Consider the following 26224-nt stretch of genomic DNA (forward strand, 5'->3'; position numbering starts at 1 on the left):
TGTCCATTATCCATTAATCAAGGAAAAAACATCTTATATTAATTGTAAGAAACGTCGACTCCCGGGAGCAAAGCCCCCGGACTCTCACTGGGGATTTGCCCTAGACCAACTTGGGGCTTCGGTGTAGTTCCCTCGGACCTCCCTGCCTTCTACTGCGCCCCCCCCCTTTCCGAAATTCCTAGATCCGCAACTGAACATAGTACTCATACAATATAGGCATATTACAGTCGTTGTACATATTGTCATGCTATTATTTGTAATTTACATTTTATTTTATTTCAAAGTTGATAGCTAACTCCCTGTTCATTAAACAATACAATTGTTTGTTTTGTTGAATTGAACGGTCATATTTTATTGACCGGCAAAGAGTCAAAAGGATTTGATACAAGTTTAAAAACTTCGATGCCTTCTCCTAATAGAACGTTTTGTAAAATCTGTTTTGTAAGTTTCTGTTTATTGTTATTTCTAAATAAATATATTCTATACCATTTTCCTCATCTTTGTTATATTAAATCTATTATAAATAACAGTTATTTTGTAATTATACCTTAAAAGCTTTATACATGTATAGCATTTGATTATTTGTTGTAACATATTTTATTTGTTTAATCAAAGTTTAAAAACTCCATTGTTTTGACGAAATACAATCGTTTATAGAAATTCTTAGATCTAAATTTTTATGATTAATGGCCGAATTTGATATTTCTTTAATAATCAAATGAGAAAATTATTTCGTATTACATGTAGTTTTGAAAAACCCTTTTCAAAGCAATTTTTTTTCGGATAATTACGTGATCGCCCCTAAGTGTGTTGATTTCATTTGTAATTGCCCTTTAACATTGGGATCGAAGTTTGTTTTCTGTCTAAAACGCACAGTTGATGGAGACAAATTTTTAAATTTCCATCTGTTTCGCATTTAAATATAATTCAAAGTGTCTCAAAATATCATGATCAGAAATATTTCTTGATTTATTGCTTTCTTTATTTACGTCAAACGACGTATTTTTCTTTAAATAAAATATATCATTATTGTTTCGTACCGGAAATATCAAATAAGCATGCGCAACAAATTCTTGCAGATTCTCTGTTGTTTACATCGAAACGTAGGAAAAGTATGCATTAACAGTGATAAATGTGCCATTTTGAGCACAATTTAAGGTCTGTAGCATTTTATTGAGAGTTTTAGATTTGCAGTTACATTTTATACAGGTGTGTAACTCTGGTGTAAATTGTTGTATGGATTCTGACATGCCTGGACATCATAACGAATTGGTTTAAATTTATCAATTCAAATGCCAGCTCATGATTTTTGTATGAGTTGAAGAGAAACCGTTATTTAATGACACATCACTGAGTATAATTTGGAAATGTAGTGTTGGCAATTCTACTGAAAGAATGACTTCCCACTGAAAGTGTGAAATGAGAATTTTTAAAAAAGATTTTTCCCCAAAAAATAATTCCATTGTAAATGAGTTCTTCTCCCAACTTCTATCATAATAACACAAAATGTCTGACAGTGAAATGGTTAGGTCAAGCGCAGCTTGAAATAGATAAAAATTTATGAGGAACTGAACTGAAAAACCTGAAACCGAACCGAAAAATTTTCTGAACTGACGTACCATTGCTCACTGACCTTAAAAGTATAGGAACTGTGATATCCCTACAATTCTTGCTCTTTGGCTACAGAATTGGAAGCATTGTAAAACAATGAACTGGTGTAAGACTTAGTGTCATCAGCTACAACATACTAAAACACATTTCGAGATTGGAGGTCTTCAAAGGAATTATAGTGTGGTTAAGTCCTAGACATTATAAACAAAGTAATAACTACTGTTTATAATATTTTAACCTTGTAAATATTTAGAAATTGTTTATGTTTCCAGAAACTACAATGAACGTAATGAAGACATATCATCTAAAAAGAATTTAGACAAGGAAAAATGGAATCAAAAATGACAACACAACAGGAAGTGAATGTCAGAGTGGCAGTAAGGGTGAGCAATTTCTGAACATTTTAAATAACTGTTTATTACATTGTATTATAAACATTTAAAAATAACTAAAGAAATTAGCTATAGATAAGATTTAAAGAATCTGTTTAAGTTACAGTTGATTTGCCTTCTTGAAGATGATTTAATATTAACTATAGGTGAGGCCACTTCTACCGAAGGAGAGGGTATCGGGAGAAGAAATGTGTATGCGGGTCGTGCCCTCCAGTAACCAGCTCATACTGGGGAAGGACAGAGGATTTACATTTGACTACGTCCACTCACCAAAAGTCTCACAGGTAATAATATGTAGTGCAAGTTTAACATATAATTATATATGTATAACAAATGTGGCCATCATTTTTTTATATGCTGTTTTACAGGAGCGCTGACATATAATAAAAATAAAATCAAGTTTTATTTTTTGTTTCTCCCTTCGATGCTCATTATAACTGAAAAAATAAAAGAAATAACAAAAACAGCCTTTCAAAACGTGAATTGTCTTTGGCTAAGGTAAATATATCCATCCAATCACAGTTGACGAATTGAGGTTCTGTCAACCCCTTGTTTTGAGACGATTTAAGTATGTATTATCTTTGACAATTGTTTCAAAGCATTGAAATACGGCATGACGATTGTTCTGAAACTTATTTGTTTTGTTTTACATGTAACGACTGAACAGAACACTGTAGAAAGTAGCGTGACTGAGGAAATTCAAGTCACAACTTTCACTCGTTAATATCATATTAATCACACATATTACGATTCAAAATGGAATTTTGCTTGTTATGTAACATTAATGTACATCAGCGTGGTAATAACAACTTTCTTTGTGAAATAAAAAAATTACCAATAGGGAAAAACAAAGCTGCAGATGATACGTCCATACAAATATGACATGGCTTTTAGAACAAGGCCAGAGTAATTGTCATTGCCTAGTTTACATGTATATAGTATAATACTTATGGGAAAATCATGTATGTCAAAAGTTGTGCATTGAGGCAATTTTCAAGAGAAAGATAAGATATGTTTTATCTACCTATGTGTATATTAATTTGAATTGCATTGAAAAAGATACACAGATTTTCTTTTATTAGTCTCTCTTGTGAAATAATTTAAATGGTCCATTTAAAGCCTCACTATATTCTTGCCATATGATAGCTACTCATAAATCCTCAAATCTTATTATTTATTGAATACCCCAAAAAAATATATGATAAAATTGTTTTGCATGCATTAATTTTTTCAAATAACACCCTTTTCTGCCAAATTAAGGTAATAAAACAATTCCATTCGTAATTTAAAAAATAAAAAAATTGTTACATTTTTTTGTTTTATTTTTATTTTCCTGAATTTGAAGATTTTATTTTTATTTTTATTTCGACCCCTCGACTCATTTTTTTAAAAAAAATTCCCGTAAAACAGTAAATAAAAAAATGTTTCCAGATTTGAAAAACTAGTCTCTGTGTCACCCACATTGCAAGAGCTTAATTTTCAAACAGGATAATTATAGAAAGACAACATCTCCTAAACACAAGTATATCTGCTTTTGGCCAAGTTTAATATGTAGGAAAATTGTATGCAAGTGTGAAGGGCAAAAATAATCATGTATTATATACTGTAAACCAACTTTTATTTGCGTGCGAGAAATTTTTGCAAAGTTCGCGAGAGTATCCTCATCACGAATATTTCTCAGTGCGAACTGGTCCTTAAAGTCTCTGTGTTTATTAAAAACAGATTCAAAAAGGCTTGATCACGAAAATTAATTGTTGAATATTTAAAAGTTGGTTTACAAATAAAAGTTGGTTTACAGTAGTCTAGCAGAATAGAGTTTACTTTGGAATTTGTATATTAATTATAAACTTAAAATATCTACACATTTTTCTACTACAATACTTTTAAGTAAACGTGCATAAAATTTGTATTTTTACTGATATATAGATACCTGGTACTTAACTAGAATGGTATTATTTTTTTAGGAAGAAGTATACAAGTCATGTGTAGAGTCTTTAGTGAGGAGTATCTTTGAAGGATACAATGCTACTGTATTTGCCTATGGCCAAACAGTAAGAAATTATCATTATTCTTATCAGTATATAGATAACAGAAATCCTTCTGATTCGAATGTGATGTACTGAGAAAATAAAAAGTCATTTAATTTGAATGAATTTTATTTTATCAAAATTTATGAATAAGATGTTAGACAGATAGAGATGGGGCTTTATTATGCAGTGCCTTGCTTTGAAAATAATACTTATGATTAGTGATTTAAAAAAATAATACTTTAACATGGAAGATCAATTTATTGATAGGAAATTGTTTATTTCAGGGTTCTGGTAAGACTTACACGGTGGGAGGGGGGAACATGAACGCTCTAACAGAGGAGGAATACGGCATTATCCCCAGGGCCCTCAAAGATATGTTTGATTACATGCAGGTCAGAGCCTTTTCTAATATTGTTTTCATGTAGTTAAAATTTTGAAATTGTAATGAATTTGTTGATATTTTTTTATTTTACAAGTTTTTTATGATTCATGTTTCTTTTTCTTCATGTTATTTTTGATAACTAGAATTTGTTTCTGTCTTTAGGCTAATAAAGAGGTGGAATACTCTGTGAAGGTGTCTTATATTGAGATTTATAAAGAGGAGCTTCAAGATCTATTGGACATAGAGACACCAGCCAATAATCTCCATCTCAGGGAGGATGATAAAGGCAATACTGGTAAGTCAGGGGTAATAGACATAGAGACACCAGCCAATAATCTCCATCTCAGGGAGGATGATAAAGGCAATACTGGTAAGTCAGGGGTAATAGACATAGAGACACCAGCCAATAATCTCCATCTCAGGGAGGATGATAAAGGCAATACTGGTAAGTCAGGGGTAATAGACATAGAAACACCAGCCAATAATCTCCATCTCAGGGAGGATGATAAAGGCAATACTGGTAAGTCAGGGGTAATAGACATAGAAACACCAGCCAATAATCTCCATCTCAGGGAGGATGATAAAGGCAATACTGGTAAGTCAGGGGTAATAGACATAGAAACACCAGCCAATAATCTCCATCTCAGGGAGGATGATAAAGGCAATACTGGTAAGTCAGGGGTAATAGACATAGAAACACCAGCCAATAATCTCCATCTCAGGGAGGATGATAAAGGCAATACTGGTAAGTCAGGGGTAATAGACATAGAGACACCAGCCAATAATCTCCATCTCAGGGAGGATGATAAAGGCAATACTGGTAAGTCAGGGGTAATAGACATAGAGACACCAGCCAATAATCTCCATCTCAGGGAGGATGATAAAGGCAATACTGGTAAGTCAGGGGTAATAGACATAGAGACACCAGCCAATAATCTCCATCTCAGGGAGGATGATAAAGGCAATACTGGTAAGTCAGGGGTAATAGACATAGAGACACCAGTCAGTAATCTCCATCTCAGGGAGGATGATAAAGGCATTAATGGTTAGTCAGAATTAAACAATAGGGAAATCATTACCAGTATAACATGATAAGTCAAAGCTTACTATACAGCAGGGATGTCACTATATCTAGTTTTGCTTTAAGTCATTAAAAAAACTTTTATAGGACAACAGTAAAAAGTGATACATATCAATGCGATCTCTCGAAGTTCAAGGGACCGCAAGAAAAGTTCGAGAGATCGAGGGGTTCGAGAGATAGAACGTAAATAAAATCTGGAATTTTCAGTTCCGCTCATCGATGTTCTACTATTATAAATACCGGAAGTATATGTAAATAAAGTTATTGCACGTTTACAGGTAATATACTTGATATCAACAACAATGATTGTATGTAGAATATTTTCTTTGTATGTAGAATAAATACAACAAATTCCTGAAGTTTCAATATCTATTTGTTCTTATTTCACGATAACATGAAACCCGGATAGCAATTATCGGTTTCTATTCCTCAGGGAGGGTCCTTCAAAGTGTTCACCAGATTTTTTTAAAATCGGTATTCAGTCCTTGAGAAAGGAATTTCATGTGCAATAATTGCCATACTGGGATTATGTAGACTCTAATTAAAGTTCATAGTCTATGGGAACTTATTTATACGAACGTCTATAAATTTATTTTCTAAAAATTATCGTCTCTGTTTCAAATCCCCAAAATAAGTTATGAATTCGTTTATAATTTACCAATAATAACCAGTTAATTATATCAACACACGGACGACCCACAGGTGTAGTGTCATCTATGTAAACACCCAATTAACACCTCCATGCCAGTGTTTTTCCAGGTAAGTCCAGACTCAATTTTACGCTTGATCGCCGTTTATACACGCGCAATCAAAACTTCGAGAGATAGAGAGTAAAATTCAATGAAATATGTGTAATACCTAGGTTTTGCATAAGAATTGTAGAATATTGACGAGAGATCATGAGAGATCAGGAGTAAATTTGCTTGGTTATATAGAGGAAAAATAGTATTCAGAGGTTCACCGAGAGGCAGAACAAACAATCTAGCCATCGAGAGTCACCTGTATTCTTTATTTAAGAACGAGTTTCAGACAAATCACCCTGATTTAATGCTTTTTGTTTCAGTGATAATAGGGGCCCGGGAGGTGGAATGTGAGACACTTGATGATGTCATGAGTCTGCTCGAGTCTGGGTCAGCGGTCCGAACCACAGGGTCAACTCAGATGAATGAACACTCGAGTCGTTCACATTCTGTATTCACTGTCAACATAGGTCAGTGGACAGGACTTCCAATTTATGGCATTTATTTAGAAATTAAAACTCTGTGATTTCAATAAAATTTTATCATTTACATGTATTCAAATGACACAAGAGCTAAGTTTTTTCTACAACAATTTTACATGTATGAAAAGAAAGTAAAAATTCAAGGATTTTTTTTTTTCAGAGAACAGATATCATGTTTTACCAGATATATTATTTATGCAAAAGTATTAGTAAAGTAAAATTTGATTATATAGGTCAGAAATGGATAGAAAATGATGTCATGGCAGAGAAAAGAAAACAAAGTGAAAGCACTGAGTCACTGGATGAAGGTGTGTATTTTTCTCTGTATTGCATGTGATGGTTTTGGGCACTGTTGATGTTTTCAGCTTACACTGTGACTAAGAGTGAGGATGCATTCTGATAGGTTGATCACTGTGTGTGACTGTATTGCTAAGCTGTAGTGTGGGTTTACAGTGTGTAAAGTGTTTCTACATTTATTGGGAAAGGGGCAAGGGAGGGGGGAGATGATTTGTTGTGTTTTATGCTACATTTATGCAAGCACTTTATGCAAAATTTCCACTTGGACACCAAATCACTTTTAGGGTTTTTCCTTTGATTTTAAAAATTTTGAATCATTGTCAACTAAGACAAATGAAATTCATAAGTAGATAATGAGCAGCAAACTCACAAAAGAAATTAGTCATTGAAAGCTCTTATAATGCTTTGATTTTAGGAACGTCATCATCTAAAGGTTTGTTTTATACAATTTTCAAGTGATTTCAAGTCTGTCTTTTTTTCAAAGCTTGTAACACTTATGAAAGAGTGGCTTGAATTACATGTAGAAATTGTCTTGTGTGGTCCATTTATAGTAATCTGTGCTTTTTCTTCACATTAGTACATGTTTTTTTTTTCTTTACTCACTGCTGCAGCTTAAAGGTTTGCCTGTAGAACAGTGTTCCATTTGTCAAAGGGTTCATGTAGCATTCTATGTTACAAATTAAACTAATTTTATATTCCAAACTATTAATGATAATGAGGAATATGCTTAATAAATGGATTTTTTTTTTGCTGGTAAGGGGATCATTACTATAATTTAGTAATTAAATAATATTATGGTTGGTTGACTTAGTGCAGTCTTCTCTATTTACTGACATCAATTTTCAAAAGATTGGTTACATGGTAATTTGTAACACTTGTATATTTTTGTCTTATTTGAAAAAAGAGCATACGTTGTTGACAGCAACTGGAATATAATTCCTATTTCTCTGTATTTTTCTTCATTGTTTCAGTCATTATGACATAATAATAATTTTAACTTAGTTATTATCATTTAAGGAGAATGAATTTAGTTCTTTAACATCCCAGTCATTTCTTTTACTGTAATTTTTCAGATATCACCCACACTATGTTTGGGAAGTTTCATTTTGTTGACCTTGCTGGATCAGAGAGGGCTCATAGAACAGGAAATGTGGGAGACAGGTTCAAAGGTCAGTTCTGATGTTGATTCTAAACAACACATAAATTCTTAAAGTATTATATATTTATGGTTGAATCTAAGCAAGATTTAAGAAACAGGAAGCAAATGAAAGAAGTTTTATATGAGTAGATGATTAATAATGGTGTAAATCTCTACATATTATAGACATTCTTTTTAAAGATTATATTGTTAATTCACAAGACAACTTATTTTTTAGTTTGTATGTAAACAGGTACTAGCTTGAACAATAATTTGGTTAGTAAAATGTATCAATATGATATTGTGAAGTTCTGAATTACAGAGTCAGTACATATAAACTCTGGACTGCTGGCCCTTGGTAATGTCATCAGCTCTTTGGGTGATCCGAAAAAGAGATCAACTCACATTCCTTATAGAGAATCCAAAATTACCCGACTTCTAAAGGTAATTCTATCACACATCCCATACAGAGAATCCAAAATTACCCGACTTCTAAAGGTAATTCTATCACACATCCCATACAGAGAATCCAAAATTACTCGACTTCTAAAGGTAATTTTATCACACATCCCATACAGAGAATCCAAAATCACCCGACTTCTAAAGGTAATTTTATCACACATCCCATACAGAGAATCCAAAATCACCCGACTTCTAAAGGTAATTCTATCACACATCCCATACAGAGAATCCAAAATTACCCGACTTCTAAAGGTAATTCTATCACACATCCCATACAGAGAATCCAAAATTACCCGACTTCTAAAGGTAATTCTATCACACATCCCATACAGAGTATCCAAAATTACTTGACTTCTAAAGGTAATTTTATCACACATCCCATACAGAGAATCCAAAATCACTCGACTTCTAAAGGTAATTTTATCACACATCCCATACAGAGAATCCAAAATCACCCGACTTCTAAAGGTAATTCTATCACACATCCCATACAGAGAATCCAAAATCACCCGACTTCTAAAGGTAATTCTATCACACATCCCATACAGAGAATCCAAAATCACCCGACTTCTAAAGGTAATTCTATCACACATCCCATACAGAGAATCCAAAATCACCCGACTTCTAAAGGTAATTTATCACACATCCCATACAGAGAATCCAAAATCACCCGACTTCTAAAGGTAATTCTATCACACATCCCATACAGAGAATCCAAAATCACCCGACTTCTAAATGTAATTCTATCACACATCCCATACAGAGAATCCAAAATTACCCGACTTCTAAAGGTAATTCTATCACACATCCAATACAGAGAATCCAAAATTACCCGACTTCTAAAGGTAATTCTATCACACATCCCATACAGAGAATCCAAAATTACTCGACTTCTAAAGGTAATTCTATCACACATCCAATACAGAGAATCCAAAATTACCCGACTTCTAAAGGTAATTCTATCACACATCCCATACAGAGAATCCAAAATTACTCGACTTCTAAAGGTAATTCTATCACACATCCAATACAGAGAATCCAAAATTACCCGACTTCTAAAGGTAATTCTATCACACATCCAATACAGAGAATCCAAAATTACCCGACTTCTAAAGGTAATTCTATCACACATCACATACAGAGAATCCAAAATTACCCGACTTCTAAAGGTAATTCTATCACACATCCCATAAAGAGAATCCAAAATTACCCGACTTCTAAAGGTAATTCTATCACACATCCCATACAGAGAATCCAAAATTACCCGACTTCTAAAGGTAATTCTATCACACATCCCATACAGAGAATCCAAAATTACCCGACTTCTAAATGTAATTCTATCACACATCCCATACAGAGAATCCAAAATTACTCGACTTCTAAAGGTAATTCTATCACACATCCCATACAGAGAATCCAAAATCACCCGACTTCTAAAGGTAATTCTATCACACATTCCATACAGAGAATCCAAAATCACCCGACTTCTAAAGGTAATTCTATCACACATCCCATACAGAGAATCCAAAATTACCCGACTTCTAAAGGTAATTCTATCACACATCCCATACAGAGAATCCAAAATCACCCGACTTCTAAAGGTAATTCTATCACACATCCCATACAGAGAATCCAAAATTACCCGACTTCTAAAGGTAATTCTCTCACACATCCCATACAGAGAATCCAAAATCACTCGACTTCTAAAGGTAATTCTTCCGACACTACAAACAGGTTAATACACATGTACTGTAGTCAGTCAATACACTGAACTGGCATTTTTAGAGACATTTAAGCCATAACAGTTTCTAATGTAATGTTGACCTGTGTTTTCTTAAAGGACTCTTTAGGAGGGAATGCCAAAACTTTGATGATTTGCTGTATAAGTCCTTCCTCAGCCAATTTTGATGAATCTCACAATGCTCTGAAGTATGCCAACAGGGTAAGTTCTTTTTGAATGGATTTAGGAAGATAGATGAAGAGTAAACAGTGAAAGTTAGATTATGATATTATATATAAATCATTGAAAAACATTAATAAATTGAAAGCATGTTATGCATAAACTTTTACATTTATGTCATTTTATTAGGCCAAGAATATAAAAAATACCCCTATAGTGAACAGAGATGTGCAGTCTATTAGATTTGAAGAAATGCAGTGTGAAATAAAGGTAACTGTACAAATATTCAAAATTATTAAATAAGTTGGATTGACCTTGATTCAAATCAGGCAAAATTCTCTGTCTGACTTTGAGGAATAAATGATTACATTTTAAATCTTTAAGTTTTACAAAATGATGTGCGAGTTTTAAGACAGTCTGTTTAAATTAACTACGAGGTACATGTAAATTATTTGGTTTTAGGCATTGCGGGAGGAGTTGGTAAGACAGCGGACGTCTATGCTGAGTAATGGGGGAGGTGACAATGTCTATAATCCAGAGAAAGCCATGCAGGATGCACAGGAGATGAAGAAGTTAGAACAACAAGTCATCAGGTGCGAACTCAATCTAACACTGCACTCTGTTAATTGTTATTTTCTTAATAACATTAAACGTTATAATTTTTTTTTTGCATGAATTTCGTGATGAAAAATAATTTGCTGGATTGATTGTCCAAATTATAAGTGTGTGTATTTTTTTTCTGCTTTCAATAATTTTTAAATATTTTTCCAAAAAGAACAGTTAATTGATTTGGGAAGGTAATTGTATGTAAAAGATGGTTATTGGTCTTTGATTGTACATGTATGAAATGTAATAGACTGTTTGGTCTTTGTTTTGACAGATTACAGACCGAGTGTTCCCATTATAAGATGATTGTAATGAAATGTAACAGACTGTTTGGTCTTTGTTTTGACAGATTACAGACCGAGTGTTCCCATTATAAGATGATTGTAATGAAATGTAATAGACTGTTTGGTCTTTGTTTTGACAGATTACAGACCGAGTGTTCCCATTATAAGATGATTGTAATGAAATGTAATAGACTGTTTGGTCTTTGTTTTGACAGATTACAGACCGAGTGTTCCCATTATAAGATGATTGTAATGAAATGTAATAGACTGTTTGGTCTTTGTTTTGACAGATTACAGACTGAGTGTTCCCATTACAAGATGATCGCGGAGGAGGCATACAGACAGCTGATAGAGATTCAGCAGCGAGACATTCTGTCTAAGAGTCAGGACTTCAGACTAAAGGACTGGCTGGACCTGATGGAGGAGGTCAGAGGCTCAGTAGTGAACACATAATTACATATTACCGTAACAAAACTATTACAGTGAGATTATGAGCTCTTGATTACATATTACAGTAAGATTACAGACTCCTGATTACATATTACAATAAGATTATGAGCTCTTGATTACATATTACAGTAAGATTACGAGCTCTTGATGACATATTACAGTGAGATAACTAGCTCTTGATTACATATTACAGTGATATTACAGGCTCCTGATTACATATTACAGTGAGATCACACACAATTACTTTTTTGATATGTTGAAGGGCATCTTTTGTTGAGAATTAATGAAAGAAATTGTTGGAGTTAAACAAGTGATACATGCTCCAAATTTTATTCCAGATCAAAAATAAGGTTCCTGCTACTCTTACTAAAGAGGAATTAGAAAACCAGACAATTCGAGATCTGCAATCCCAACTCAAGAAGGTAGTACAACTCTAAATCTAATAAACAGTATAACAGATTCACAGAGTGTCTAAATATGGATTATCTAATGAGACTCATTTATGTGTTTGCAAATCTGCAGTGTTTTCTAATAAGGGAAATTTATTGCCAGAGAGAAGTTTTATTTGAGTATAATCTGAAAATAACCTCTGTATTTATTATATTGTAAGAATGTAGTAAATAAAGAACTGGTTGGTGTTACAAAAAATGATTGTCTAAAATGTTATCTCTGGTGATAAATTGATGCACCTGGCTTACTTCTAATACACAGACAATGGCTGTTTAATGCTACTAATTGTAATAATTTTAATTTTGAGTCCTATGAGCATGTAATAGATTGTTACATTGACTATCATTTTCTTTGGCATGACTTTAACCAGCAGTAACTCTTTATATTTATATAACATATACATCTGGAATTCTGGGAACCAGTAAGAACAGCCATTGTGAAAGAATGTAGTGTAGATCTTGATAACTCTTTATTGTAGTGCAGGGAAGATCTCAAAAGTGATGAGGAAATCTTTGCTGAGAAAAATAAGGATTTTAATGGACTGATTGACAGAAACGAGGAACTGGTATGTATGGTTTTAACAGCATTTTAACTCAAAATCATATATTATGATGTGATTGCTAATCTAATATTTTAGTTTTATGGTATGGCAACCTGTAAAAGTTATATGCTTTATAACGAGGATATATTGCAGTTCAAAATTTCTTTTTTAAATTTTGTTCCTTATATGTATATTTACATGTAGTGTTCAAATCATCTTCTTAGAGATTAAATGTACAAATGCTCATCTTCTGCAGAGAATGCCTTTATACTATGTACAGTGCATGTTGAATAATTATTATGTAACATTGTTACTTGAATTGAAAATGACAGACATTAAAAAGAACAGTGTACAGAAGCAATTCAAACATGAGGGCAAAATATAAAAGATATTTGACAGAGTGTCTACCAGAATAGGTTTGCTTTTATTTTTGTACCTTAAAATCGGACTTAACTTAGTTGACTTCCGTTGGTTTTTGTTTTCAGGGTAATTTGCTGGAGGAAACCAATAAGAAATTGTCTGAGGCTGAGATCCAGATCAGGAAACAGGAACAACAGATGATAGAACAGCAGATGAAGATAGAGGAACTACACAAAGCTCTGAAGGTGAGGTAACTCTCTAAGGGAGGTTACTCCTGTAGCCATAGTGTTTGTGTGCCTCTGCTTTCATACTCAGAATCAGATCATATGTTAGTAGATTCCTTTATAAAATGTCATGAATTTATTTTTACAATTGTGATGAAAGTTACAAGGAGTTGATATGGCAGTAAAGAATTTAGGAGGCTTTTTCAGCAGAGGGAGAGATTAATTGATGTCTGTTTAATATTTTATCAATCCCTGTTTTTCTAGGATGATGTACATGACAGTGTTATATTGACAAACCAGGTACAGGTTCAGGGCACTCTTATCATGTTTTTCTTTGTTGTTCATGTTGGAAATCAGTCATTATCATCAGACATTAATCATCAGTTCTCTTCAGCTATTTTGGAAGAAAATATTACAATGATGATTCCAATTGCTTTCCAACAATACAGCATGCCTTTACTTAATCATTGCTAGTTATACAGATTTTTTGTAACATTTACTTTATCTTGATTTTCATCACTTTACGCTGCTGACTTGTAATCAGTTAGATAAGATACATGCTAGGTTACAATGTTAGGACTGCTAGAATTTAGAGCTTTAGATCTTTGCTTAATCTGTATCAAACTTACAGTACATTTACATATTCCAAAAAGTTCTTTCTCAAAATCAACTCAGTAGTCAAATTTAGCGGCAGAAATAAATTTTTAAAAATATCTCTACATTCATCTTTGTATTATGGGGTTAGGTGCAAGTTGATGAAATGACTGTCTGATTTAGTTAGACTAGTTTTACAAATCTAGTTTACATGGACCATAAATGATCTTTGGAAGTCTCATTGTTTGATCACCCAAAGATATTGGCCAGGTTCAATAACACTTTATTGATTTGTAAATTTTCTGTTCAAATAGGCAATTAATGAATTTATCTTCAATCACATCTTTTGTATTAAATTAATTTGTATAATATAAAATATCCTATACATGTATATACTTTTGCTCTATTTTAATGAAGTACGTGAAAGGTATATTTGCAAAATGATTTTATGCATATTAATGAAGCACACAAATATATGGCCTCAAAATTCTTTATGGTTATCTGAAGACTAGTCTAATTTTCATCAGACAGTATTAAAAATATCTGGTATTGTGTTTATGATATACCGGGTATATGGCACCAGGTTGAGTTTTTTGTTTTAATTTTCACAGAATGTCACTGGTATGGATTGCTAAATTTTGATTTGCTAATATTTCAATGGCATTTACAACATTTGTTTGAAAACTAAAGTAACTTTATTCATGATTTAACATTTATACTTTAAAAATATGGTAGTATGGTTCACTGACAGTTAATTACATGGTATGATTGAAAATATAAAAAATACAGTTCATAAGTGTACCTGGTCCAGTAAATAAAATATCTATTTGCATCAGTATTGACCATGTGACTTTGGTGTTTTACATATTGATTTTGTAATAGTTGTATCCTACAAGTGAAGATTGGTATTATGTTTGTGTCTTTGTCATGGTTATTGAAAAGGGTCAATCAAATGATTTTTTTTTTGTATCTGTTAATAATATCAGCTATTCTGTATTTTTTAAAGATCTGATAGTATTTATAAAGGGATGGTTAAGCTTATTAATATTAATATGAGACTTTATTTTCATTAAGGGGAATGTCAAGGTGACCATGACAGGTTACGGTCATGGAGCAAATATTTATTTGCATTGTAGGAAGAAAATTCTATTCAAGGAGTGGACAACTCATTATTCCTAGATATACATATGGTAGATCTGGACCAATCTTTCATGGAAACACCAATATTAAGAATTTAAACTTAAGATGTGTTTTTAAATAGTAATCATTCATTTGTTTTAGTTTATGTTATGCTCATAAATTATATTCATTAAGTGAACCTTGTAACCTTTGTTAGTTTAATTTCTTCTCAATTATTAATCCTAGTCTTGACTACTTCATTTCCTTGTGGGGTCCCAATGGAGACAATTAGAGATGTTTTCCAGTATATTGTATGTTACTGTATGTTGGTCTTTACAGGATGAATTTTTTCCCAGCATATTGTGTACATGTTTTGCTGTATGTTTGATTAACAGGATGAGCTATTCAGTGAGAGCAGTATCCTGGATGAGGAGGCTGTGGCGTCCAGTGCTCCGGCCGGAATGACCGGCGGTCAGCGACCAAAGTCTGTACCTGTCCAGTTGTCAAGGAGACCAGACGTAAGAATTTTAGAATCTTCATTGTCATTTGTTTTAAGTATTGCAGACAAGTGTTTCTTGAAGTGATTGAAAAAATGAAAACAAGGTACTCATAAGATATTCAAACATGTCAAGATAGCAAAGCTTTGCTACATGTTTGTGAGAGCTATTTGATTGAAGTCTAGTCAAAATTACAGGCATATCCTGGACTGAGGCCACCATCTAGAAACATCAAGACGAGCCCGGCGTTGTTCACGCTGGAGCGAGTGATGAAGAGTTTCCGGGCTCGGAGTCAGTTACTGGTCAGTCGTCTGGAGGACAGTGACGAGGTCATGCATCAGACATTTGAGGAGGAGGAGACTAATGTCATTGGTAGCAGTCTGTAAGTATAGTGTCTCTGCAAGTCTCAACTGCTCTCTTACAAACTTTTTTGAAAAATAAGTGAGCAATTTATAAGGAAACTCAAGGCAGTTTTCTCAGTAAGTCAACATGCTAGGGTCAAATGATTCTATATTTCATATGTTTTATTTTTGAAGATTTTATATTTCTTATTTTTGAAGATTTTCCCTTTCTCACTTACTTGTTATGTATTTTTCATATAAATTATGCATATATACTAGTAATTTGATGATTTTTGTACATTTGTGTAACTACTATGACTTTTTTAGTGGGAATGGAAGCAAATTTAAAAGGAAAGGAACATACAAAGTAAAGAAAGGTGCAGGCAACACCGAGGACAATAAAGAAAATAATGCAGATCAGATGAACGTCCCAGCCATCCGAATCAGTAAGCCAGGTAAGGTCACTATTACTTAAAGTTCAGAGGTCTCCTGAAATTGGTGTACATCTGATTCATTATTTGATTGGAACATTTTATACATATAATTTGTGGGTTACAAGACTTGGTATTCTATAATGGAGACAAGGATTTCAAATACTTCTTTTAGTACATGTATATCAGTATTCTGTAATATATGAACAGCTTTCCGGGGGAGTGTGTCCTCCTCGGCTGGGGACTCTGTGTATGAGACCGTGGAGGATCGCCTCAGGAAGAGCATCAACACACAGAGGAAGATCAAGGAGACACAGATCAAGATGTCTGAGGACCATCAGAAGATGAGGGACCTCTCCATAAACATCAGGTCAGTCCTCACTGATAACATAAACATCAGGTCAGTCCTCACTGATAACATAAACATAAGGTCGGTCCTCACTGATAACATAAACATCATGTCAGTCATCACTGATAACATAAACATCATGTCAGTCATCACTGATAACATAAACATCAAGTCAGTCCTCACTGATAACATAAACATCAAGTCAGTCATCACTGATAACATAAACATCATGTCAGTCATCACTGATAACATAAACATCATGTCAGTCATCACTGATAACATAAACATCATGTCAGTCATCACTGATAACATAAACATCAAGTCAGTCCTCACTGATAACATAAACATCAAGTCAGTCATCACTGATAACATAAACATCATGTCAGTCATCACTGATAACATAAACATCATGTCAGTCATCACTGATAACATAAACATCATGTCATTTTTAGGCAATTTTAAAAATAATCACCCCCACCCCTTCCTCCTCACTGATAACATAAACATCAAGTCAGTCCTCACTGATAACATAAACATCAAGTCAGTCATCACTGATAACATAAACATCATGTCAGTCATCACTGATAACATAAACATCAGGTCAGTCCTCACTGATAACATAAACATCAAGTCAGTCATCACTGATAACATAAACATCAAGTCAGTCCTCACTGATAACATAAACATCAAGTCAGTCATCACTGATAACATAAACATCATGTCAGTCATCACTGATAACATAAACATCAGGTCAGTCCTCACTGATAACATCAGGTCAGTCCTCACTGATAACATAAACATCAGGTCAGTCCTCACTGATAACATAAACATCAGGTCAGTCCTCACTGATAACATAAACATCAGGTCAGTCCTCACTGATAACATAAACATCAGGTCAGTCATCGCTTCACTAGTAATTAAAATCAAATTAGGTCTGTCAACGCTTACTTAAAATAAATGTAGGGTCAATCAACGCATCAGTGAGAATCAAACATTAGACCCCGAGGGCCTAAAGAAAATGTGCTCTTCTTTATCTCATTCTCACTTTTCCTCTATAAATTCCAATCTTAAATTGAGACTGAAATCAAAACTGAGCGTGTCTTAGTTTTATGGCCCTGGAACTCAAACTTTCATTAGATCACTGATACACTGTAACTTAGAATAAACATTGGGTCAGTCATCACTTTGCCTAAACTTAAAAACAACATGAGACCTAACTTCCTTACTTCACTGATGGCTTAAAATGTCTGTATGCAGATCCCTAAAAATTCTGGAACTGCCTATTCTAAATTAATGTTGAGATAAAATGATAACAATCTGAATCTTTCTTTTCAGAATGAAGGAACAGCTTATAAAGGAACTTGTTAAAACAGGAAAAGATGCTGAAGTCCTCAATAAACAGTATGCTGAGAAGATTAAACACCTGGAAAAGGTAAGCAGCCATGTCAGTGTATAGAAAACCTAATATAGTAAGTTAAAGATGTACAATACACTGGGGGAGATAACTCTTTCAATTTCAACAAAATACTTAACATCCTTAAGAGCTAGCACTCCGATGAGTGAAAAGGGAATAAAAGTATAAGATTGAGGACTGTTTCTTGGTTAAGGATATTATCTGGAATGTTTGCATGAACCTTCTTATTGAGGTTTTGACATTAGGTTTCCATTTCAGGAGAAAGAGAAGACAAAGTCAGATTTGGAGGAAACTCAGAAAGTTCTGACAGAGTTAGAGACAAATAAACATCAGGAAAAAGTGGAAAAACAGAGACTACAGCAGTAAGTCAGAGGGGAGGGGTGGGGTGGGGGTTGAGTTGGGGGGGGGGGGTAACCATTAAGTTTAGAGTTCTGTGTAAACTATGATGTTTCTGTGTAAATCATATCAGCTGATGTCATTGACAAGTTTTTTTAGCTCACCTGAGCCGAAGGCTCAAGTGAGCTTTTCTGATCACATTTTGTCCGTCGTCCGTCCGTCCGTCCGTCGATCTGTCTGTCCGTCTGTAAACTTTTCACATTTCGACTTCTTCTCAAGAACCAATGGGCCAATTTTAACCAAACTTGGTACAAAGCATCCTTGGGTGAAGGGGAGTTTAAATTGTGAAAATGAAGGGCCAAGTCCCCTTGCAAGGGGAGATAATCAAGAAAAGACAAAAATAGGGTGGGGTCATTAAAAAATCTTCTTCTCAAGAACCACTGGACCAGGAAAGCTGAAACTTATATGGAAGCATCCCTTGGTAGTGTAGATATTAAATTGTTAAAATCATGACCCCCGGGGGTAGGACGGGGCCACAATAGGGAATCCAAGTTTTACATAGAAATATATAAAACAAATCTTTAAAAATCTTCTTCTCAAGAACCACTGTGCCAGGAAAGCTGAAACTTATGTGGAAGCATCCTTGGATAGTGTAGGTATTAAATTGTTAAAATCATGAACCCCCAGGGATAGGGCGGGGCCACAATAGGGAATCCAAGTTTTACATAGAAATATATGGAACAAATCTTTAAAAATCTTCTTCTCAAGAACCACTGAGCCAGGAAAGCTGAAACTTATGTGGAAGCATCCTTGGATAGTATAGATATTAAATTATTAAAATCATGAACCCCCGGGGGTAGGGCGGGGCCACAATAGGGAATCCAAGTTTTACATAGAAATATATAGAACAAATCTTTAAAAATCTTCTTCTAATGAACCACTGTGCCAGGAAAGCTGAAACTTATGTGGAAGCATCCTTGGATAGTGTAAATATTAAATTGTTAAAATCATGACCCCCAGGGATAGGGCGGGGCCACAATAGGGAATCCAAGTTTTACATAGAAATATATAGAACAAATCTTTAAAAATCTTCTTCTCAAGAACCACTGTGCCAGGAAAGCTGAAACTTATATTGAAGCATCCTTGGATAGTGTAGATATTAAATTGTTAATATCATGACCCCCGGGGGTAGGGCGGGGCCACAAATGGGAATCCAAGTTTTACATAGAAATATATGGAACAAATCTTTAAAAATCTTCTTCTCAAGAACCACTGAGCCAGGAAAGCTGAAACTTATATGGAAGCATCCTTGGATAGTGTAGATATTAAATTGTTAAAATCATGACCCCCAGGGTTTGGACAGGGCCACAATAGGGAATCCAAGTTTTACATAGAAATATATAAAACAAATCTTTAAAAATCTTCTTCCAATGAACCGCTGTGCCAGGAAAGCTGAAACTTATGTGGAAGCATCCTTGGATAGTGCAGATATTAAATTATTAAAATCATGAACCCCCAGGGGTAGGGCGGGGCCACAATAGGGAATCCAAGTTTTACATAGATATACACTGTATTTAGGAAAAAATCTTTTTAGAATCTTCATCTCAAGAACCACTGAGCCAGGAAAGCTGAAACTTATGTCGAAGCATCCTGGGGTAGTGTAGATTCTAAAGTATTAAACTCATAAAAGGGAAGAGGGTAGTGGAGTACGATAGGTAAAGCAAGAGGGGAAATCTGGTAAAGAACTGCATCACCCAAGTTACTCAGGTGAGCGATGTGGCCCCTGGGCCTCTTGTTTTTTACCCAGTAAACTGAGTTCACATATGCCCCTTGACATTTTACAATCAGCAGAAACTAGTACTTTAGTTGACTTGAGAACATTTTCATTTTCTTCTTTAAATTTTTTCAGAGAATACAAGAAAAAGTTGGAGCTTTCAAAGGCAAAAATGTCTGCCATTCAAAGGAAACAAAAAGAAACAGAGAAAATTGCCAATTTCTCAGCACAAAATAGCAAAAAGTAAAGCCTCAGGATTTTACCATTCAATTTTAAGATATAGTGACATATATGTACTTGTATTTCTGGGGAGGGGAATTTAATTCAGACAGATTCGTAGTGGTTAGTACAATGTTGGTGTTTGTTGTTGTAGGATTTCTGATCTGGAGATGCAGGTGGACAGGATGAGACAGCAACAGGATCAGTTACAGAAACGACTCAAGGACGAATCAGAGAAGAAGGGCAAACTGGAGGTGAGATATGGAGTCTATAAAGAGATTCTTATAAGATCTTTTATATAATGCCTGACATGTGCTGTGGAATCATCAATGTTTGTTTGGGGACTGAAGTTAGTGGATTTTGTGGGTCACCTTTATTAATGAATTTACATACCCACGAAAATATATTTTGTCAACATATTTATTTATTGAATATTCTGTATAAATTAGTATTCACAAAATTTTGTCCCCACAAACCAACAAAATTTTGCTTACCAACGAACATTGACCCACAGATGATTTCACAGTATTCTGTTTGATGATTTTCAGAAAGAGATGCAGAAGGAAGCCCAGAAGGTCAGAGATTTACAGAAGAAGAACGAGCATCAGGAGAAATTACTGAAGAAGAAAAACGAGGAGATAGCTGCCGCGCAGCGTAAACTAAAGACCGGGACATTACCTCCCATACAGATGTAAGACTACTGAACATTTATCTGTGCTATAATGTCTTATTTGCAACAAAAATTTATGGATGAAGAGGAAAATTGCAAAACATTTCTTCATATGTTTAGTATTATTAAAACATGAACTTTGACTTTATGGTTTGGTGAGTATTCATATCTGGGGTATGCAGATTCCTAATTTCAGTACAATGTCAGAATTCTATTCGGGTTATGGAATTTCTAACAGGAGGTTTTAAGTACCGGGTAATTTTTTGTTTTGTACATGTATGTAAAATTTTGTTACAGTGATGACATGGAGAAGATAGAGGAACAGAAGAGGTGGCTGGACAACGAAGTGGAGAAGGTGGTGGAACAGAGGAGACAGGTGGAGGAACTGGAAGAGGTCAGTGTCAGGTCAAGGTCACAAGTCAAGAGACTTGTTAAAATGGGGTCAAAGGTCACAGACTTACACTGCTTATAAATTATCTGTTACAGATTCTCAGGAAAAGAGAAGAAATTGTCAGCAAGAAGGAGGCTATACTGAATGAGAAGAGTGAGCTGGAAATGAAGAAGTTACGATCTAGTCAAGTGGTGAATAAGGTATTAGTCATATACAACTTCTAATGCATGTATTCACGTGGAGTTCACTATCACAAACATACCTTCCTTAAGTTTTAATGTTCATAAATGACTTATGATTAACAGTACAGGGATATGTTCACTGATTAAAAAAACCTCATAAAATATTTATTCATGTAGAACATTCTGACTGTGTCCTCTAAGTTGGATACAGTGGATAGGATGATAGATGAGAAGAGCAGGGAACTAGCTCACACACCGTTAGAGGACCAGCAAAGGATTAAGGAGGAGCTGGGTTTGTTACAGGGGAACAGAGACACACTGCAGAGAAAGAGGGGGGTCCTGGAGGAGAAACTCAAGGAGGGGAGGTTGATGTCACCCCAGGATGAGAGGAGGTAATAACAGAGGTTGGGACTAGTTTGGAGGGCCATAAAATACCAAGGGAGGGAAAAATTGTCATTAGTCACAGCTTGAAACACCAGTTACTTTTTTGAAAAGTTTGATTTTCCTGATAACAATGTTCAATATTTTTTCATATTATTTAATGCACACCTTTAAATCATTGATTTCTCTTTTTTTTCAGATTGATAGAGCTAGATGAAGCCATTGAAGCTCTGGATGCTGCTATTGAGTATAAGAATGACCACATCAACAGCAAACAGCTGGAGCTAAGGCACTCACAGGTGCTCTCTCAGGTAAAACACAGGCCATTTATTTGTCACTCAGACACACTCATAAAGGAACTACACATACATGACTGTGTAAAAAGGTGGATTTAAAAAAAAAGAAATTGACCATTAAGGTATGTCTTATAATCTTTTCATAATGTTTTTTTTTTCAGAGTGAAGATTCTGTCATGATTAGACTAAAAGCACTGTCAGCTGTAGAAACCAAGACACTGCTTTCTAAGTACTTTGAAAAAGTGGTCAATTTGAGAGAAAAGGAGAGGAAGACTGATGTTCAGTGTAGTGAAATGGAGGTAAGAAATCTTTTATTTATTCTGCAATATTATGAGTGGCTTTCATTGACTGTCAAGTGTATTTATTTAAAATTAAATATTTACAGCAAAACTCGGTTATAACGAAGTCACAGGGACCAAAGAAATAACTTCGCTATATCTGTAATTCATTATAACCGTGTTAGAAATTCATTAAATTTATATAGATGGGGATCCAAGATGACTTCGCTATAACCGTAAATTCGCAATATCCGTGTTCGTACTAAACGAGTTTTGCTGTACATGTATTTATGGAGAATCTGTGGAATTGTAGTGATAACACAGTCTGATGGTGAGAGCTGAATCACTGTGTTTTTGTAGGTGAAGTTGGATGAGCAGGAGCAGTTGATTCGTGAGTTGGAGGGGGCGCTCCAGCGGGCCGCGGTGGAGGTGGACCGGCGCCTGACAAAACAACAGAGGGAGTACGAACAGAAGATGCAGCTACTGATGCAACAGATCACCACCAGTAGCACCGCAGTAGAGGACCAACCAGTGATGGAAACCACTGAGACCAAGTAAGTTACCAAGCAAAGATATACTGTGATTAACAAAAAGGGGAGGGAGGAAGGGCTTCAGAGATAAGTTTCATTTGATGCCCTTAGTATTATAATGAAAAGTTATTCATTAACCAATAGTCAAGAATTATCTTTAGTTAAAAACAAAGGCATTTCTTATATTCTTTCTTTAAATTGTACAACAAAATTTTACTTCCCACATTTTCTACTTTCTTTTAAAAGATAACATGGGAAATTAGTAAATTAAAAATTTTTATTGATTCATTATACTTGTTACAGAATTCATCGGTTGGAGAAGGACTTATATTTCTACAAGAAAACCAGCAGAGACTTGAAGAGGAAGTTAAGAGAAATGTATGCTTCAGGGCTTATAAAATCCCATGGTAAGTCCTGCAAATGTGTATTAATTATGCACTTTCTATTTTTTCTGTGACTTTGTTGACAAAAATGTCATATATGTGTGTTAATCATGTATTTTAGATTTTGCCCTGTGCATTTGTTGGCAAGAATTTCATACATATGTAAATTCAAAATATCTTTAAGTTGTTAAGAAATACATTTATATTTGAATGTCCATAATGTATTATTATACAATGCAGTTGAGGAAATAGCAGAATGTTTAGTTCTAAGCTTTTTAATTTGTTTTTAAGATGATGTGGGCCTAAACTCTTTACAAAGTTCTGTTGATGATCCAGAGTTACCTCCCATGTCAAACAATCACTCTCACATTCCAAGCTCGCTCAAGTATGTACCAAGTTGAGATTGAAGATAAAAATTAATAATATTTAGAAAAATCTGATTGGAATATATTATCAAATTAAATAAACACATGTATACCCCACATGTAATATGCATGTACATGTACTTATTTGCTTTTGAAGCAGGGAGAGAGAAATCCGTCCACTGAGTGGTAGAAGTGAAGGTCATGGTTCCAGACCTAATTCAGCGCGGAATGCCGTGGTGACACACACCAGTATTACTCCAGTAAAAATCTCCAGGAATAATCTCCGTTTGATGACAGAAAAGGAAGTGTCCGTCCGGAGGTCGAATCTCAGTACAAGTCAACAGAGTGTTGGATCTCCACCCCCTCCCCAGGGTAAGTTATACCCATCTCGCTTTCTCCACCCCCTCCCCAGGATAAGTTATACCAACCCACCCAACCTCCAACAAAGTATTTCTATATCAGAATGTGGGATTTCCTCCCCAGGGTAAGTTATACCAACCCACCCAATCTCTACATCAGAATGTGGGATCTCCACCCCCTCCCCAGGGTAAGTTATACATGTACCAACCCACCCTCCAACAGAGTATCAGTATCAGAGTGTTGGATCCCCCCCCTTCTCTCTTCAGGGAAAATTTAGTCCTTATTCCCTCTGATGGAGTATATCTAAATCTTTTTGTTGAAATTATACCATCCTCTTTTTGTACATTTAATTTCCCAAATATAAGTAGTACACACCCAAAACCAAACAGATTACTGTGAAATCACAAATTTTCATGGGGGTTTAATTTTCTTTGTTTTCGAGGTATGACAAGACCAACAAATTCATGTCCACCATGAAATGTAAAATTTTACATTCATAAGTACTCATTAATTCTTGATCCACGAATTCAAATCCCAATGAACAAAGAGATTTTCCTCAAACCACTGTCATATATTTGACCCAGATGAAAATATGTGAATTAGAAGTGTACAGTATTTCCTGATGAGAGTATACCATTATCCATTAAAGGCAGAAAGAACTGCCATGGTAACTCTAGATTAAATTGTAAGGATCTCTTCCCTTTTCAGGGTGTTATATGTTGATGTCAAACATAGTCATTTTATTGAGTCATTTATTAAAAAGTGAGCAGAGGATTTAATCTGAAATCCCAGAAAAGTGAAAACCACAATGCCCGTGGTGAAATGTTTTCATTAATAATATTATGAAATTGTACATGATACAATGTTTCCAATAACATCTAAGTGATGTACCAAAGGTAATAACTGTTAATTGAATTTTACATGATGTACATTTCAGATTCTCTCGACCCTGGCTGAGGTAACAATCCTTGGGGCTGAAGCTTTGAGTCATTAGTGTATTATTTTATGTGTTCATTCCTGACATTTGGTTGGTGCTGTGTTATGCCATGGAATATCTCCCCTGATTACCAGGTAGCAGTGGGGAAGTGATATAGTGCTAGTGACCACAGGGTGTTAATAATGTCTCCATAATAATGACAAACAGAGGGTTACCACACAATAAAAACTCCTGATTCTGTCATAAAGTCTGTGTACACAATACAGATGTATAGTGAAGATATGCTTCTGAAGTGCTTAGAAGTGTGCACTGAAGATTTATTCACTATGAGAGCTGTACATTATTTAGTTTAAAGATTTGTCTTTTTTTAATGAAAGAACTGCCAATATTGTAGTGATATGTCAGAAGGATCTCAGTCTAAGCATACATGTGCACATTTCAGGCTGTCAAGTTATGAAAACCAATTGTGTTGATAATGTTGTAAACATCATATTGCTTTGTCAAGTTACATGTAAAAAATGTAATAATACTTCACATTGCACTGTTGTTTTGTGATATTATTAAAAAATGGCAAATGCATGTAGAAATATGTACAATTTTTTTTCAATGTCATGAAATCCACAGAAAAGGATTTTCAACACATTTTTTGAGTGAAATGTTTTCCGTCCTATAAATTATCATTGTCACTTATGTACATGTAACAATTGTTTTTTTTTTATTTTATGCCATGTAATTAACTGTTGAAGTATTGGCAGCAAAGTCTTGTCTTATGGGTAGAACCCAGTTATTTATTCCTTTCCCAGTTTTGTTTGACAGGTTAAGCTTACATAATAGAAGTCAATATGTAACATTCAGAACTGCCATAAAGTGAAATTTATAAGAATATAAAGTTGAATAGATCTATTTAATTTTCTCAAGTTTCTGACCATAACAACTGCCCTCTCTTG

General features: G+C 34.5%; 1 protein-coding gene across 2 annotated transcripts; it reads left to right on the forward strand.

Moving 5' to 3' along the window:
• The first annotated feature begins 1056 nt into the window (after positions 1 to 1056).
• Positions 1057 to 25777, forward strand: LOC134253410 (kinesin-like protein KIF27). Of its 2 annotated transcripts, XM_062735936.1 has the most exons (37): positions 1057 to 1158; positions 1884 to 1994; positions 2150 to 2287; positions 3968 to 4054; positions 4318 to 4425; positions 4578 to 4710; positions 6560 to 6706; positions 6952 to 7026; positions 8089 to 8184; positions 8476 to 8597; positions 10456 to 10557; positions 10705 to 10785; positions 10978 to 11108; positions 11696 to 11831; positions 12194 to 12277; positions 12784 to 12870; positions 13332 to 13451; positions 13695 to 13730; positions 15539 to 15661; positions 15838 to 16022; positions 16309 to 16436; positions 16623 to 16782; positions 18097 to 18193; positions 18434 to 18537; positions 20421 to 20528; positions 20659 to 20758; positions 21053 to 21195; positions 21472 to 21568; positions 21661 to 21765; positions 21925 to 22139; positions 22328 to 22439; positions 22586 to 22723; positions 23063 to 23256; positions 23536 to 23639; positions 23907 to 24000; positions 24138 to 24352; positions 25278 to 25777. In XM_062735936.1, exons 2-37 carry the CDS (start codon positions 1941 to 1943, stop codon positions 25295 to 25297), a joined length of 4179 nt encoding a protein of 1392 aa, XP_062591920.1. In that variant the 5' UTR covers positions 1057 to 1158; positions 1884 to 1940; the 3' UTR covers positions 25298 to 25777. The 2 variants fall into 2 exon arrangements, with proteins under 2 accessions (XP_062591920.1, XP_062591921.1); XM_062735937.1 differs by lacking the exon at positions 13695 to 13730.
• The last annotated feature ends 447 nt before the right edge of the window (positions 25778 to 26224 follow it).

The sequence above is a fragment of the Saccostrea cucullata genome, unplaced genomic scaffold, assembly GCF_032062105.1.
Source record: "Saccostrea cucullata isolate Sc308-1 unplaced genomic scaffold, CSIRO_AGI_Scuc_v1 ctg68, whole genome shotgun sequence".
Lineage (NCBI taxonomy): Eukaryota > Metazoa > Mollusca > Bivalvia > Ostreida > Ostreidae > Saccostrea > Saccostrea cuccullata.